The 12,268-nt window shown below is 40.2% G+C and overlaps 1 protein-coding gene across 3 annotated transcripts in view; it reads left to right on the top strand.

The window, feature by feature from the left end:
* The window catches only part of WDR64 (WD repeat domain 64), a 142,606-nt gene that overhangs the window by 93,664 nt on the left and 36,674 nt on the right, over positions 1-12,268 (top strand). For all 3 annotated transcript variants that reach the window (XM_042976752.1, XM_042976753.1, XM_042976754.1), the window contains 4 exons: positions 3,806-3,954; positions 6,244-6,367; positions 9,010-9,185; positions 10,807-10,980. In XM_042976752.1, coding sequence (XP_042832686.1) covers positions 3,806-3,954; positions 6,244-6,367; positions 9,010-9,185; positions 10,807-10,980 — 623 coding nt within the window. The remainder of the gene's footprint in view (positions 1-3,805; positions 3,955-6,243; positions 6,368-9,009; positions 9,186-10,806; positions 10,981-12,268) is intronic.

Raw genomic sequence — 12,268 nt, 5'->3', positions numbered from 1 at the left:
ATCACAGTAGATTTTATTTTTTTTTTTTAGCAAGAGAGAGAGTGAGTGGGAGAGAGGGGCAGAAGGAGAGAGAGAGAGAAAGAGACAGAAAGAGAGACAGAGACAGAGACAGAGAGAGAGAGAGAGAGAGAGAGAATTGTAAGCAGGCTCCATGCTCGGTGCAGAGCCCAACTTGGGCCTTGATCCCACAACTGTGAGATCATGACCTGAGCTGAAATCAGGAGTCGGACACTGAACCGACTGAACCATCCAGGTGTCCCCATCACATTAGATATTTAATTCAGTTCCACCCTGTCCTGTCTTTCCATTACCGGGTAGATAAAATGTGTGACTGAACTTCCTCAAAAAGACCAGGTCAGTGCTCTAAGTTCTTGAGTCTAGGATGATGGCTTGGGTTGAGCAAGAAGTAGGATGTGATGTGTTGCTGCATAGAAGGCAAGCCAGCTCTGTTATGACTCTCAGAAGCTGGAATATAATCCATTTTAGAATGGCTGCATCAGAACGCTGAATCAATGCCCCCTTTGTTCAGTGAGGCAATTTAGCCCCATGCATTCTGGTGCTGAGACAGTCAGTTAGAAGGTGCTGACCCTCCCACCTGTCTTTGCTTCTAGACAATGAAGTGGAGAGAGAGGATAGAGTTCCAAATGACAGATCCCCAGGGCTGATGCTAACAGATTTGTTTCCTTTTCTTGTTGTCTCTTAAAAAACAAACAAACAAAAAATGCTTCCTAAAGTCACAAAAGATTCTGCTAAGGCATTTAGGTTAAATGTGATTCACATGCATGCCTTCTGGCTTTAGAAGAAAAAATACACAATATTAACAGTACTTCTTCCTTCTGGAACACCAACTCAGAATGCATTTCCTAAGCATTTTCCCACTGACCACCTGTTCTGAGTTCCTGTGAGATTAATTAGAGTAGGGAAATGGTGCTATCTCTGTTGGTGGAAAATATAATTATTTTTTAACTCTGGGGGTCTTTTTCCAAACCAGCATTTCATACTTGACAATTTTCCACCTTGTAAAACAGAACTTAATTCTAGGTATAAGCACCCCTCCTCTTTATTACCTCCCCTGAAAATAACATGCTAATGACTGTAAGCATATTCTCCTGGTATCCCCACTTGCATATTTGATTAGTGGGCTCAGCATTTACAACCCACTTATCATCAGAGTAACTAAGGACTCAAGTATCAAGACAAAAGAAGGAAGAGGAGGAAGGAGAAGAGAAAATCAAGATTACTTCCCAGTTTCATGTAATCTTTTTTTAAATTTTTTTTTCAACGCTTTTTTATTTATTTTTGGGACAGAGAGAGACAGAGCATGAACGGGGGAGGGACAGAGAGAGAGGGAGACACAGAATCGGAAACAGGCTCCAGGCTCTGAGCCATCAGCCCAGAGCCTGACGCGGGGCTCGAACTCACGGACCGCGAGATTGTGACCTGGCTGAAGTCGGACGCTCAACTGACTGCGCCACCCAGGAACCCCCCAGTTTTATGTAATCTTGACAGTACTTTACCTACAAAAATATAGAGCTCTGTGTATTGCTTACATCAACTGCAACCATCAGCTTGACATCAGAATTACATGAAGCTTATCTCTCAGATTCTATTTCATGCTTTGATTCAAATGACACCACCATAGTAATCTTCTAAACCCCAATGACAGCAGCACCACATTCTGGAAATGTTTTGTAGAATATACTGTTGTTACTGTCGTTTTTATTATTCCTCTGTTAATACAACTACCTTTTGTAAAGTTCTTTTACAAAGTGCTTTCATGTACTTTCATTTGACCCACACAACCACCCCATGAGTTGGGAATTACTGCTTATCCTATTTTATAAATGACAAACGAAATATTAAAACAGTTCCATTGACTAGTTTTTTTTTTTTTAATTTTTTTTTTAACGTTTATTTATTTTTGAGACAGAGAGAGACAGAGCATGAATGGGGGAGGGTCAGAGAGAGGGAGACACAGAATCCGAAACAGGCTCCAGGCTCTGAGCCGTCAGCACAGAGCCCAACGCGGGGCTCGAACCCACAGACAGTGAGATCGTGACCTGAGCCGAAGTCGGACGCTCAGCCGACTGAGCCACCCAGGCGCCCCCCATTGACTAGTTTTAAAACACAAGGTTAAAAGGTAGAGCTGGGATTCATTACCAGAGCTTCTGGTTCCTGAAACCACATTCTTTCTCTGTAACTGCATTGTTTGCATAGACAAAATATAGAGCATTACCATTGGTTCATAAGCATATCTAGCTTTGTTGATGTGAGTTCTGAAAAAAGTTAGTCACAATATAATGTTAAATGATCTACCAAAGAGCTCTGAGTGTTGGTTATTTGGTTACTATTTTCCTCTCACATGTCCATACTGGGACATTCAAACTGAGAAATATTACCAGAAAAGCCTTTTAAGTCCTTCTTTACACGTGAACAGATTTTATCTTAAAATTTCTTTTTAAAATTTTTTTTAATGTTTATTTATTTTTTTTAATTTTTTTTTAACATTTATTTATTTTTGAGACAAAGAGAGACAGAGCATGAATGGGGGAGGGTCAGAGAGAGGGAGACACAGAATCTGAAACAGGCTCCAGGCTCTGAGCAGTCAGCACAGAGCCCGACGCGGGGCTCAAACTCACATACCGCGAGATCGTGACCTGAGCCGAAGTCGGACGCTTAACCGACTGAGCCACCCAGGCGCCCCAATGTTTATTTATTTTTGAGAGAGACAGAGACAGAATGCAAGTGGGTTAGGGGCAGAGAGAGAGGGAGACACAGAATCCGAAGCAGGCTCCAGGCTCCGAGCTGCCAGCACAGAGCCCAATGAGGGGCTTGAACTCACGAGCTGTGAGATCATGACTTGAGCCGAAGTCAGACGCTCAACCAACTGAGCCACCCAGGCGCCCCTATCTTAAAATTTAAGCACCTTAGGAAAGTGCTTAGTAACTCCTGCTGAACCTTTTCCTACAGGTGCAGGTGGGATTGGAAAGTCATGAGAAACTCAATACAAAGGGTTTATCTTTGGTAATTTAATCTCCACATCAATAAAACAGAGAAGTTTCATTTTGTTTGATCTTTGAAATGCTTTGAGATTCTTATTTATATTTCTAGACATTACACTGAAACAGAATACATAGTTGATTTTGAGAGTTAAATCATATTTGCCATTTATATATTCCTGTAAAACCAAACTACCCCCTTAGGAAAATGTAAATAAGGAATATCTGCTCTCCATCTACTTCCCCATGGTGATTTAGAAATTAATCTTATTTAATATTGATGTTGCAAGTACTGGCTTGCAACCATTCTTTCATTACATTTAATAGGAATGTGTTTACAGAGTGCTTTATCATTTGTTGGTTGGAATAGGCTCTCTAACAATAAATTCCAATCACTAAATGGAAGTTTACCTTCAGCAGAAAGCTGACCTTTCAGCAGAAAGCTACTATACACCAGATGGAGAGGCATGTGGTAGGCTCTCTAAAAGAAGGAAAAGAGTAGACTGTAAAAAAATAGAAAAATGGGGGTCACTGAAAATAGGATATCAGCGAATCCAAATCGCCTGTACTTGAAAATTAATGAAGCCCTCAAAATGAATGTTTTTCTCTTACTGAATAACATAGGCTTTATTTGTCAAAAATGTCTTATAGAAAAAGAATGCGTTTTCACTTCATTAGATATCCTAGGAACTGATATTACTAATCCCACTGATTGGTTCTTTCCAAACACAAATGATTGAGTAAAATCCTTTGTGATTCAAAACTTCTAATATTGGGTATTTGTGAGATACTTATTTCTGTTCTAGGATCTGGTGTCATGGACATGTATCCTCTGACGAGGATGGTACAAGATACAAAACAGATTCCTCACACTCATGAACGAGAGATCAATGTCATGCTTTACAACAGATATTTTCACCAAGTCCTTACTATCTGTTCTGAATCCATAATTAAGGTGAGTACATATTGGCTCTTCGGAAAGAAAAAGTCAGAGCTAATAGAATTTTCTCTTTTTACAGGTAAGTCTTTGGGAAATTAAGTAACTGTAGTGGTGCATTTGATGAGACTCAACAGTAGAGCTATTTTTAAGCGTTCATGCACATGTGAAAAACAAGTATTTTAAGCCAGCTCAGACAGCTTGCTATTTTTCTTTCAAGAGAGAGTGCACATGAGCAGGGGAGGGGCAGAGGGAGAGAGAGAGAATCTTAAGCAGGTTCCGTGCTCAGCACAAAGCTCCACTTGGGGCTCAATCCCATGACTATGAGATCACAACCTGAGCTGAAATCAAGAGTCTGATTCTCAACCGACTGAGCCATCCAGGCACCCCTACACTGCTTATTAGGCCACACACTCAATTAAATATATAAAGCTCGTTTTTACTATCAGAATAGAAATTTTAAAGGAAATATATCAAGGAAAGAGAACTAGGATAGATAGATGATAGATGATTTTTAAATCTGAGCTATGGGAAGAAGATACGTTAAGAAGGAAGGGAAAGAAATTTATAATGTTTACTGTAACCCCTATAGGTGCAGGATGTATGCCAAGTGCCTCAAACCCATGATCTTATTTAATCTCCACACTGGTTTTCTGTGGACACACAAAAGTTTACATTTTAAAGATGAGGAAACTAGGACTCATAGCAATCAAGAAACTTGCCTCAGATCATATAACTAGTAAGCATCATAGCTAGGATATGAATCCAGGTTTGCCTGATGTAGATACCTATGTCTGTTTCTCTGCATTCCTCTGCCCTGTCATTACTGTGTTCCCCAGGGGCCAGGGTATGTAGCTATCCTGAGTACACCTGTAATTACAACCACTGAAGCCATCCAGCAGTGATGGCTGGCAGTGTTTTCTTCAGAGTGTTGTCCTTTCATTTCATTCATGCTGTCCTTTCATTTCATGCATGATCTCCAAAAGGAGAGAGCTCGAGCAGTAGAGAGCATCCTGTGGGGACCCTTTAAATCCCCTCTCAATCTTTGACCTTTTGTGCTCATCTGCTGGAAATTTTCTCGAGCCAAAATCTCCTGAGTTCACTTAATTATCACCTATTTCTGATAATGCCTACAAAATAAGTAAAGGAAAACTAAAACTATGGAGAAAATGTCTTCCCTGTAAGAGAAGCAGTGGGGGAAGGAATGCATCTAGGTGAGTTTTCATTATGATTGATTGGTTGAGGAGTGATCCTACTTCAGGCCAGGAAATGGATGATGTCTGAAACCTGTTCATGCAGCATCACTCATTTCTCCCTTGAGGACCCTGTCTGAACTCGGGAGCACTCAGATGTTGACAACGTGGGCTCTAGGGCCAAACTGGCCTCATTCAGATCAGTCGGTGGCCCTTGGTTGGCTACCTGGCCTCCAGGTGATTCCATTGAGCTCCATTTGGTCCCTCTCTCCCTCTTCCAGCTGTAACACCTCTCAGCTCCCCGGAGGGACAATGCACCTTCCCATCTCTGGCCCTTTGCTTATGCAATCCCTGTCCCCAGATACCTTGAGAGCCACCATTCTGTGCTTGCCAGTTCTGTTTTATTACTCACTGACAGCCTAGTTCACATGTGAGCATGACAGATCCATGAAAAAGAAGAGATTTAGACTGGAAGGCTGGAGGTGTAGAGCCTCTCCCGTGTTTCCAAAGAGAAATAATGATGTGTCTTGACATGTTTCTGGATTTTTCAGTCACACCCAGCCTGATTACACAGATAGCTTTCTCTGAAATCTTTCTCTCTGTCTCTAAAAGTGATGCCTGTGTCCCTAATCAGAACACTTCTTGGAAAGGTCAGTGAGCTCCTGACCTTCCTCTGGGTCCTCTTAGATTCCATGTGTCAACCACAGATTCTGTCCTGTGACTGTGGCTAATTTGGATAAATGTCAACAGGGAATAAATCCCGTTTCATTGTTTTGTCTGTTATAATTGTTACATTTCTATCTTGCTGCAAATCTTGCTTCGTGCTTACAGTGGCAAAATTGACTACTTCCTCCACAGCCAGGGTGCCTGGAATAGTCGCTGCCTGTCTCAGCCACCTACAGCAGACACAGTCCAGGGTAGCACAGTAGCTACTAGACAGCAATGTATCTTTTAGAACTTTGTTTGCTCAAACCAACATTCATGGCAGAATGTTGGGAAAGATTTTAGAAGTGCATAGCACCAATTTTGGGGCTTTTTGAATATTGTAAAATTTGTTAATAACTGAAGGGTATATGGATTATTTTATTTTTGTTGTTGTTGTTCTTTCCTACAGGTATGGGAAATCGAGACTGGCCTCCAAATATACCAGATTTTAGACCCTCATGGCTTCAGTGTTGAACTGACTTCTGCAGCTATTAATGAAAGTGGATTTCTTTTTGCCACAGGAGCATATAATGGTCAGACTTATATCCAGAATATGGCCTCCCTGCCTTAGTGCCCTGAGAATTTGTGCTAGGAATTCATTAGTTGTGTGGGTTAGAGAGAGCATGAATCAGGCTGGAATATGTCAGCATGCCAGAGAGTGCTCTGCCTTAGTGACTCTTCTCTAATGAGCACCAGAGCCCTGATATCAATACCTGAGATTACATTTATATTATTGCTTTAACATTTGCAAAAGTCTTTCATGCATATCTCATTCTATCTTTGGTGGGATTTACTTGCATTGACTTGCATTGCATTACTTGCATTGACTCCTTTTGCCCTTTTCGTTTTGGGTACCTTCAGCTAAGAGATGGACATTACATTTAGTGCTTGCTGATAATATTTTTACTGACAGTAGACTTGAGGACCAGACAAAAATCCAGCCAACATTGTTATACAACACCTAGAATTCTCTATTGGACTTGTTGATATGTCTAAGCTCTTTGGGAGCATACACCAGGTCACACTTGAGAGGATGTCAGTCTCCAGTGGTATTAGGTCGCTTGCTGCTCCTTGTGTTATCTATCGAGCATTGTGTAAAACCTTCTGGAACTAAGCACTCCAGCTGCCTCACCTATCATGTCACCTGGGCCTGACCTCCCACAACAGAACTACTTCATCTAGACCATATGGTCAACTTGTATGCACTACTCATGGTTTATTTATTCTAGAGATATAGTTGCCAAAGAAATTCTTGCTTGTAAGCCTGTTGGTGGGATGTGTGTACACGCTGATGTGAAAGTCTGATTTTTTCAAGTGTGGCAGACAATACACATGAAATAAAATCATGAATGTAAGTGCTGGGGTGTGAATTGGTGCAACTGCTCTGCATGTGGACAATTCTTAAGAAAACAGCCTTCCTGCTCTATAAGCACACTCTACATACATATGAAAATTAGTTAAAATAGAAATTCTGAGCAATGTACACAACTATTATCAGGCATATGCATTAGCAATTCATACAGATGACTAAGATAGTATTACTTTTGGACAAGCAAGTCACATTTCATTATTAGTGCTAGGGTGGAGACTTTCTTCAAACTTGGACAGTTTGTCCTCCACAGAGGTAATTGACAAAGGTGCAGAGACATTCTAGGACACCCTGGGAAGCAGGATTCTTCGGGTCTCAGAACAGCTCTGCTCACAAGCCATCAGGTCCCCCTCATTCCCACCTACCCACACACCTAAGCTGAGCCGTACCTCTCCTGGCTCTCTATGTCCCCATTAAATCTGACTGCCAAAGTTCCAAAGTAGCAGGAAATCTGGGCCATGAGACTGTAGTCCACATATCCAGGACTGAATGGAAGCATTCCTTCTTTCATTTGTTTGCACGACTGTGTTCCTCCAACACCATAAAGTCCTTGAGGGCAGGAACGATGCCCGTTCACTTTTCATCCCCAGCTACTCGCACAGTGCTGAGTATATAGGGAGAATTTAGTCAGCGTGTAATGATGTTGTTAGTGAGTAAACAAATGGTAGGAGTTGTGAGTGTTGCTGATAGAGAGTACCTGGCATAAAGGGAGTAAAAGAACACAGTGAGAACATTCCGGATGTTCAGCAAGAGTAAAGCTGGGAGATAAGAAGCAGGAGACAGGGTGGGATTAGGGTTACACAAGGGGAGGAAAGTGACGTGAGGGGCTGTCCACTGGATTCTAAACCTGAGGTGACCCCTAGAAAAGCCTACATGAGACAATTCCTACATGGAGTTATGACCTAGCAACAAACATTCAACAGCCACGCAGTGAATCAAGCCTCCTGGCCCCTCATCAAGTTCCCCTAAATCAAATGACCCAAGTTAATGACAAAGAAAATATGATTTCAGATGTAAGAAGAAACTCAGCACCCCTTTTGCATTTCGTTCCCATGTAACCAATAAAACAACTCAAAGCTTGATAGATTCCTACCTGCTGGAATTCTCTTAAATATTTTACTACCTAGTAAGAGCTAAATTTTTCAAACATGTCAGCACCTTAGGAAATGTGACATTATTGGACTGATCTTTCACTACAGCTGACTACTGTGACAAAATATTAGATAAATAGGAAGATATTGGAGGGTATTTAGTGAACTGGAGGACATTGGAAGAATAAGGGCAGAAAGATCTACTTCATACAGAAAGCTCAGCTAGGAGAGTTTAAGTGTTTCAAAAAACCTGTCACAAATTTCAAAACATTGCCTAGTCCTGCTAATTTGTATTAGCCTGTGACAAGTAAAGGCATACAGAGATTCATTTTTTGCACAGCAAGGCTAGGGAGACTCACATGTCATAGTAGGAAATAAACATAGGATAAATGGTTGGCAGAAAGCTTTCAATTAGATCAATTTCTTAAAGTGTATTTATATATTTTGAGAGAGAGAGAGAGAGAGAGAGAGCATGTGTGAGTGGGGGAGAAGCAGAGAGAAAGGGAGAGAGAGGATCCCAAGCAGACTGTTGGCACAGAGCTCTACGCAGGGCTGGATCCCATGAACCCTGAGATCATGACCTAAGCCCAAATCATGAGTTAGACGTTTAACCATCTGATCCACCCAGGCACTCCTAGATCAGTTTTGTCTGAGATAAAAGCCAAGCTTTCTATAAATTATTTTTATCTACATAGTTTTTTTCCTGTGTGCTCAGGAACAATTAAAATCTGGGACTTTGGCAGCGGGCAAGAGATGAAAATGTTGCCTGAAGGGAAAGACTGGAAGGAGGAAGAGCACTGGCTACGGCGCCTGATTTTCCTGAAAGCTCAGGAAAAACACCAGTACTTGATCCTCACCTTGGAGCACAACGGGAAGATCAAAATGATCCAGGTTTGCAATCTCAGTTTTATATTTGTACCCTATGTGCTCTTCTTGGGGAAATCAACGGAGTCCATGGATGATCCCCATTTCACGCCTCTCTCACCAGTCATCTGAGGATAACATTTCTCCACGAGTCTTCCTAGGAGGCTCCCAATTAAGAGCATCCTTGTCCAGGTCCAAGCAAAGAACAAAAAAGAATAGCTGATCAGCGACAGCATCTCGCCCAGCCAGCATTTGCTGAAGGATTAGTTAGGAGCCCCTGGAGCAGGTATCAGAAAGGTGAAACTGACCCACAGCTGCCACCTCAGACATTGTTTATACCCTCGTCTGGGGATAATTCCCTGGCGGAACTGCTCCCCAGCAGTCTCGGTGTAAGGGAGCAATGATTCCCCTGTGTTCTCAGAACTCATAATGCATTCAGCGATGCTCAAGTCACTTTTTCAGTTTGTCACCAAAATTGCTTTGTTTACTTTGAGGTTAACGATGCAATCTGCTCAGGGCCATTTCGGGAGGATTGAGGTAGGCTAATTTATTTTTTCTGCGAGTCTATTACCACCTAAGAATGCTAATGCCTTCTTCATTTTTAAAATGAAGGCTAGATCATTTATCCTGGCTACTGAGTGGATCTCTCTCTGCCTGGAACTCGAGGACTCATTGAATTTATTATTCCCCTTCTGAAAGCTAAACTCAGAAAAAAAAAATCTCAAATTAGGGAAGCAATCATGAAATTTCAGCATTGATTAAGGTGACTGATGTCCCTGCTGCTGGAAAAAAGGAGTGAAAAACATCCTTGATGCAATATACTCTTCCCATGTTGTCTGAGCAATCCAGATAGCACCATAGAAAGGAATGTTTTAGTTATTATACACTCTACCACATGACAACATACTGATTTCCCTTCTTTCAATTAGTGCAACTGGCCACCAGTATGCTTTTCCTAATATACAGTGTCTATTATAAACAAGCCTTTTTTAACCATTCAAAAAAAAAAAAAAAAAAAAAAAAAAAAAAGCCTGGTTCTGTTCCCAAGTCAAAATTGGTTTTGGTTTTATTGCAGCATTGTTCATTTTGATTATTCTGATTCTTCGTGTTTCAAAAATCCATCGACTGAGCTTGATGAAGACTGACAACCTCTCTTATTCATATTTGTATTCCTGCTCTGCCCCAAGCAGGTGCTGATTAAGGATTGAAAGAATGAAGAAATATAAGAAACCTTTTAGAAGATATGTAATAATTTGTACAAATCTCAAAAATATGATGTTAAGTGAAGAAATTTAAAGAATTCATACAGTTTGATAGCATTTATAAATAGGCATAAAGAAATGTCATTATATATGTACACGTATATATGTACAATAATATGTAATATATGTATATGCAGAATGTACGTATAAGTTTATGTAGAAATATTAAAACTTCCATAACTAACACTGTATTCAGGTTACTAATTACCTCTGGAGAAGGAAGAAGAAACAGGACTATATTAAAGAGATCTAGACAGGATTTAAGATTTGATAAAGCCAGATGGGGGGTACATCATTGTATGTTCTATTTTTCCTATACCTTTAAAACAGCTCAAAATAAAACAGTGAATTGAATTTTTCATATACTCACTGTATTTCTATTGAAGGGTAAGGAAGATGATATGTGCCTTATGGTAATATGGGAGCTGCCCAATGTCATGCCTATGCTACAAAGTGGGATTCACACTGTGCATCTGAGGACATCCCCTCAAAACAGGAGCATGACTATTCCTTTCCCACAAGTCGAGTTGATAGAGAAAAACTTTTCTCAACGTGCTAATGTAAGTTTCATTTCTTCATTTCTTTCCTTTTATTATGGAAAATTATAGACATACAAAAGTAGAGAGAACAATACATTGAACTTCTATGTACTAACATGCAGCTTCAGGAATTATGTGTACATGGCCAAACATTCCTTTTTATTCCTACCACTTCCCACAACCACCACAAAAGAATTATTTTGAAGCAAATCCCAGACATTAGGTCATTTCATCCCTAAATATTTCAGTATGTATCTCTACATGATAATGACTCAAAAAATGGAAGGACATGGTTATTTTTAAGATATCTTCTAAAATAATTTTTAAGAAGTCCTTAATATCATCAAATATTTACACAGTGCTCAAATTTCCTAGATTGCCTCATTTTTTTTTTATGGCTTACAAGATTCAAATAAGGTCCATTTGTTGCATTTAGTTGATAAGTGTCTTAAATCTCTTTTAATCTATAAACATATTTCCATTTCTCTTTTTCCTTTGCAATTTATCTACTGAAGATAGTAAGAGTTGGTGCCATAGTTTCCCATTTTCTGGATTTTGCTGATTGCACCTGGTGTAATTTAAGGAGTTCTGTCGGTACTTCCTCTAATCTGGCTTAATTGCATGAGCTTTGATTTTTTTTTTAAATTTTTTAATGTTTATTTATTTTTGAGAGAGAGAGGCAGAGCATGAGAGGGGGAGGTGCAGAGAGAGAGGGAGGCACAGAATCCAAAGCAGGCTCCAGGCTCTGAGCTATCAGCACAGAGCTTGAGGTGGGACTCGAACTCACAAACCGTGAGATTATGACCTGAGTCAAAGTTGAACGCCCAACCAACTGAGCCACCCAGGTGCCCCTGATTTTTTTTTAATTAGATTCGATAGATTCTGTCATATACTTCCATTAGGATTCACAAAATGGTTGCTTTAAAAATTAATTAGTTAAATTAAAATCTCTAAGAAAGTATTTTTGTGAGGCACTTGTATCTACTCAGTATGGCAGGAGCACGTGATCATTCCTGAGGGGTACAGTGCATGACATGTTTCAGGCTGAAGAACAGAGAAATAAGGAAGCTGCCCTTGTTCCCATAAGGATTCAGATCGATTGATTTTCTTGAGACTTTATCAATCGTATTTGCTTACTCTAATATTAGCTCAAGCCATTTATACTTTCCAGTTTTTACAAGGATAAGTGGTCAGATGCTAAAGAATGCAAGAAACTGAAAATTATAGAGGGAGCAATTGAAGAAAGCCTTAAGGTTTTACCGCTGTCATTAGTGAAACAAACATAATTTAAGAGAGAATAATATAGCTT

The sequence above is a fragment of the Panthera tigris genome, chromosome F3, assembly GCF_018350195.1.
Source record: "Panthera tigris isolate Pti1 chromosome F3, P.tigris_Pti1_mat1.1, whole genome shotgun sequence".
NCBI classification, from domain to species: Eukaryota; Metazoa; Chordata; class Mammalia; order Carnivora; family Felidae; genus Panthera; species Panthera tigris.
Note: the sequence above shows the minus strand (reverse complement) of the source record. Positions and strands in the feature narration are given on the sequence as shown.